This window comes from Thalia democratica, chromosome 2 (genome assembly GCF_965202585.1).
Source record: "Thalia democratica chromosome 2, ktThaDemo2.hap1.1, whole genome shotgun sequence".
Lineage (NCBI taxonomy): Eukaryota > Metazoa > Chordata > Thaliacea > Salpida > Salpidae > Thalia > Thalia democratica.
This window is the reverse complement of record NC_139166.1, coordinates 48,367,879-48,373,878: the sequence shown is the minus strand read 5'-3', so window position 1 is coordinate 48,373,878 and position 6,000 is coordinate 48,367,879. Positions and strand designations below refer to the sequence as shown.

The window sequence follows — 6,000 nt, the reverse complement described above, 5'->3', positions numbered from 1 at the left end:
AGATATAAGTATCTTGAAACTTTTTTTTTTAAATCTCTTAATTTATTTCTTTTTTTTTCAATTTGTTTTAAAATTAGTTTGAATTTTACCTAATTATACACTTATAAGCTTGAATTTTCGAATATGTAATATTTTAGTTTTTTGTTTACATTTTCATGCATGAAAAAGTTTTTAAATAACATTATAGATAAGCAACATTGTTATGTGTAGTTTACTATTATATTATACTTAAAATGGTCGCAATTTTTTTTTGCCACCGAAACCTGGTGGTAACTAAAATATTTAATTTGCACATCTTTATTCAAAGTAAAATTTTAAAAAAACTTTGATGTATATACTTTTTCAATCAAAAGTATATTCACTGTATGAGTTAAAACAAGCACAACATAAGGTAAGGGTTGGAAAACTACGTCCTGTGGGCAGAAGCCCTAAACGTATTTTCAGCTGAAACCATCTTGTGAAAAACAAATGAAAGCCGTTTTATTATATAAATTTAAAGATATGCTTCTACTAAGATGTACGTAAACAGTGGTTCTTAATATGTATATCAAATGTAAAAGCTTTGCCTTATAAAAGTTTACTTTGTTTTATTATTATTTAAAAAGTTACCGCTGTCTGAATTTTTTTTTTCCTATAAAAAAAACGCCAACTTTACAAATTTTTTAAATATAAACCGTTACTTTTAAAAGATTGCCGACAAGTGGTAGAAAAACCTCAACGATTTTTTATAAAATTAAAATTTTACATAATAAAATAATAAAACAATAAAAACCAAACAAGTTTGTAGTATTTAAAAACTTCTTTCTTTTCAAACTAGTAACTAGTGTAACGATTTTTTATCAATGGATCAACTTATACTATAGAAAGTTAATATTTATTAGTTTTGAGTTGTTGTATAGATGAAATTAAAAACATTCGAGAACAGTTTTCTATTTTCTACTAGTTAAGATTGTTCTTTTTACTTGTTTATGACAGAAATAATTACTTTAGGACGGTTTATGTAAACGAAAGCAAATTCTAGTTTTTTGCGTAGATGAGTGAAATAGTTTAGCATAAGGAACTTTTAATTTATTATAATAGTATGTAGAGTATTATTTTTTATTTACAGCTATAATCAACAGCTTATCACAGTTTTGAATTTATTAAATAAAATAAAACATACTTTAAGTCATAAATTTAATTTCGAGACTTTACTTAGCTTATTAAAAATAAAATATGAATATTATTGCTGCATCAACGTAAATTAAACTTTTTATTTATAATTTTACTTTGTTCGAAAAGTATAGAAACCCTAAAGTTCACCATAGTCACACAAACAGTTTTTTTTTTGTGAAAAAAATTAAATAAATTTAAAACAAGTTTCAGATGGTCTATATTTCAGCAGTTTTTAACATGACTATATTAACTGTTAACTGAATGTTTTACTTTTTTTACCCAAAAAAGCAAATTAACTTCTCAATTGAAGTCTTTATTTATACTATAACTATGCAAAAATAGTATACTTTTTAATAAGTAAAATATTTTTACATATACAATTTTGCTTTCTATCTAGGTCAACAATATTTGTTGGAAACTTTTCTTATTTTTTAGATGGTTTATACTTCAACACTTTTTTGCTTGACTGTTTTTATTTTTAAAGATTCAACTGTTTATGGAGCTGGATCTAGTTCGGATGAAAGTAAGTAAAACGTTTACTTAAATGAATAGACTTACAATCCATGTTTCAATACGAAATTAAATTGACTAATGATTTTTATATATTAATTACTTTGAAATGTATCGTTTTAAGAAATATTTGTTTAATAAACTTAATGTTTTATACAATTTTTTGGTATGTTTGAATAGAAATAAAAACAACAAAAGAAGAAATCCTTACTTAATTCAAACGTTATACTTCTGAAAAATACTTCAAGTGTTGTACAAACTTATGCTTTATCTTATTAAATCTAATTTTTTTAACAAAAATTTATAAAGAACATTTATAAATCTTAACCTGATGATATACTTGATAAAACCTAATATAAAAACAGTTCATAAACAGTTTAACCTTTAATTTCTTAAACGCTTTTTTCTGTTAAATATTTTTAACATATTTATAACTTAAAACAGTTTTCATGTATTTATTATTCATTTTAACAAGTTATCAAATGCTTTAACAAAGCTAACAATAATTAAAAACTAAATTATATATTTTATTATATCAAGCATTTAGTTATTATGCTTGCTTACTTAAAAATTAGCCTGTGTAAAGCAACCCTTTTATTACGACAAGATTTCTTTAGTAATTTTATTGTTTTCAATATAGAACATAAATGCACGAAGGACGGACATGAGTGCTTGTCAACTTTCACTTATGAGGGTGTCACCTACAAAGACGAGTGTGCACCGCTAATTGAAGATCGATCATGGTGCATGTACAAGGAACCTAAACAGGGAGAGAAACTTACTCAAGGCACCCATTACGACGAATGTGATACAAAATGTGAAGGTCTCTCATTTTTATTAAAAGCACCTCAAAAGTTTTACGAAAAATATTTAAGTTTAATTAAAATATTCTTCCTAAAAAATTTCTTATATTAAATTTGAGCTTCATCATGAATAATACATCATGTAAACATAATAGTTCTAAACATAACAAAGTTTAAACCCTGCTTTCATTAATGTTAAAAACTTGTTTCGCTTATTTTATACACAAGTTTATTAGATGTCCTTTACAACATAAAATAGTTTAAGAAAATGTTTTATACACGTATTTGAATTTAATTAACGAGAAATATTTTTCAATTGAAATTTATAAACAGTTTATCTGTGTTGTTAAAAAAGTTTGCTAATGACTACAGATCATGGAGAACATGTAGATCATGCTGTGCCTTTATGGTCAAGTTTCGCAGCACTGTTTTCAGCTTGTATAGTTGTCATTGCATCTGTCTATGTTATGTTTGAAAAGTTAGATATTTTTTAGTTTCATATAGTCTTACAGTAAAATAACTATAAAATATTTAATATTAAAATTAATCTTTTTTAAAAGTTTTTATTTAATTAATATTTTTACAAGCATGGCAAATTTTACGATAAATTTTTTTATAGAAAAGCATTCAGCCTAAATTTTTGAAATAGCTTACATATTCATAGCATAGTTGTTATGTTTTAGATTAGTTAAACTATATTTTTATAAAGACTAGTAACAAGGTTAAAACATTATAATTAAATAAGTATTTAACAATATTCTATATCTAAAATATAAATCATAATATATGTTCTCTACAATCTAGTCCCGGTTAAAAAAAGTAGTATAGTGAGTAAACTAAAATAAATAAAAATGTGAATAACTTATTGATGTTATACTCAAAACAGAAAGATGTTATGCTTTCAAGGTCATGTAGACGATGATGAAAAGTTTTTGCAGGGATTAAAGAAAAAAGAACATCTGGAATTCGTTGATATTGTTCCTGACCATGACTACCACCATCATGAGGATAAGGATGGGTGGAAAATAGAAGTTACACAATTTGAAAATTAAAAAGCATTTAAAACTCTGTGCCTTTTTCACTTTACCAACTTCATATGTAAATGAATTTAGCCAATATAAATGTTGTTATAATGGGTAGTTTCATATAAAACTGAAAATTTCCTTAGTTTAATTTTAGTAAGGAACCAGTCCCTAATAGTTTGTACTTAAATAATGTATTCATTTTATATTTTAGTTACATTAAAAATTAATATGTTTTATATTTTGTCTAAATTATTTTTTTCAATAGCTTTTTTCAACTTAAGATATTAATACTAATTCAACTTTTTAACAGGTTAGTTTAAATAAAACTTACATCAAAAGATTTTTACTTACTGTAAATTTTTTTTTAATATGACAACCCAAGTTATTGTAGATATTGTTTTCTTACTTTAGTACGCCCAAGAGAACATTATCTATGTATCAAACATTTTATTTTTAGTTGCTTATGTTTTTAAAGTCAAAAAAGTAAAACTTAAATATATAGAAATATCTTGTAAATAATATATGTCACTTATCTAAAACTATTCTTACCGAAGTAAACACTACGTAACCTGTAATTGGATAAGAACTTAGTTATAACTGAAGGTCTCTGAAAGAGTGAAAAGTTTACATAACATGAAATGAAATGTTCGTTAAGTATTATCGTTGAACACATATACAGTTTTTCAGAGATTATCTCTTAAATTGAAACAAAGAAATATAATTATACAATATTTTAAAACTAATAATATTAGTACATAAATAGTATTCTAAACCAATGGTATTCACGGTGTACAACAGTACATACTGAAACAATATTTTCAGACTTATTCTATAATATTTGAAGTTTTAATTGATGCTCTTCTTTGTTTACTTACATTACTTAAATGATAGGTACTACTCATTTAAATGAGTTTATTTTTAGTCAAAACTGCTTTTAAAAATGGATCAATTATGTTTTTCTTAGTTTATGTGTGAAAAACATTAGTATTAAATAAAATTTTGGAAAAAAGATCAATGTATCTATCTTTTTTAGTTGATTTTTTTTTGTAAATAGGTAAAAAAAGTGGTTTTTAAGTTGCAAAAAAATTGTTTGGTCAAATTCAATATCTGCACAATCAAATTTCGAAAGTTTATTATTTAGATTTAGAACATCATTGCTTAGTTATAAAAAATATTATAAATATATAAAGTATAAACTAAAGTATGGTATCTTAACTAAATAAAACAGATCAACATAATTACTTTAAAAACTTATTAAAATTATAATGTTTTTAATGATTATCAAGTGTGGTTTAATATGTAATCAAACTAACTGCAGTTAAAAAAGAATAAAGTCATGTTGATTTTTGACATTAATTTTGCTTAATAAAGTTTTATCTTTAATCTTTATTTATTAAAAAAAAAAACGTATGATAACTCGTCTAAAAGTAGAAAAACTTTAATGCTACCTAGCATCTAAATGCATAAATTGATGCAAACTACTTTTTGGAAAATAATACTTAGCTTTTTAAATTATAAAATAAAAAACATTATCTTAAGCAAATATTTGCAACAACTTAAAAATGTACTTTACTGGTTTGGACAAATTAAGTATTTAATTTTTTGCGATTAAAACTTCAGAATCTAAATCAAGCTATCTGGAACTTTTGGTATGTATAAATATACTTTAAATATTTTAAGCAGCTTAAATTAACTCATAAGTTATTTAAAGTTTGAGCGAATTTGAGTGAGCTAGAAGTAAGCAGTAGCAAGCTAATTACTTTTTTAACTGAAAATATGAGACTTCACAGTAAACAAAACTAATATACTTATTATTGCATACAAAGTGTTCTAAATCGAAAAATTCTATAAAAGCATTTAGTATCCACCTTAAAAAAATAATTAATTTTTAACTAACTTATAGTGAGTTTAAGTATTTTAAAAGGACCATGTAAATATACACAAATATAGAATACCCTTTAAGTTAACAATTGTTTAAAACAGAACACATAGCGACTAACCAAAAAGTTGCAAAAAATTAGGTTATCGCTAAAGTGACACAGTACAATTCTAACAAAACTACTGTAAAAAAAAGTATTCATCAAAAAGTAGTTTGTCAAATACTTAATTAGAGATTTACTTTTACACTCTCTTTAAAGTATTAAACACTCATACTTGTTTTCTATATGTATTTTTTTTAAGAAAAAATGTAAAAAAAAATTAAAAACTATAAATGTGATGTAAGCTCTATTGGATTTAATTTAGTTTGACTACATATAAGGAAAAGCTTTATGACTAAAGGCTTTTCCAAGTTCAATTATTCTATTACGTTCTTTTACAGTTATTTCATACTGCTAAATGCATAATCATATATGTAGGTGTAATATAGAGAAGTGCTATAAAGTTTATTTTTATGTATTTTTCGTTTAATTCTGAAAATCTTTATTGTGTATTTGACATAGTTAATAAATACTATCAGTTTTCAGTAACTAATGACTTTAAAGTTATTATTCTCTTTTATTTTGATT

General features: G+C 23.6%; 1 protein-coding gene across 1 annotated transcript; it reads left to right on the top strand.

Moving 5' to 3' along the window:
* Positions 1–1,590: 1,590 nt before the first annotated feature.
* LOC145828635 (uncharacterized) lies at positions 1,591–3,675 on the top strand. Its single transcript, XM_082936390.1, has 4 exons — positions 1,591–1,678; positions 2,306–2,488; positions 2,841–2,946; positions 3,355–3,675. Exons 1-4 carry the CDS (start codon positions 1,591–1,593, stop codon positions 3,518–3,520), a joined length of 543 nt encoding a protein of 180 aa, XP_082792516.1. The 3' UTR covers positions 3,521–3,675.
* Positions 3,676–6,000: the final 2,325 nt, after the last annotated feature.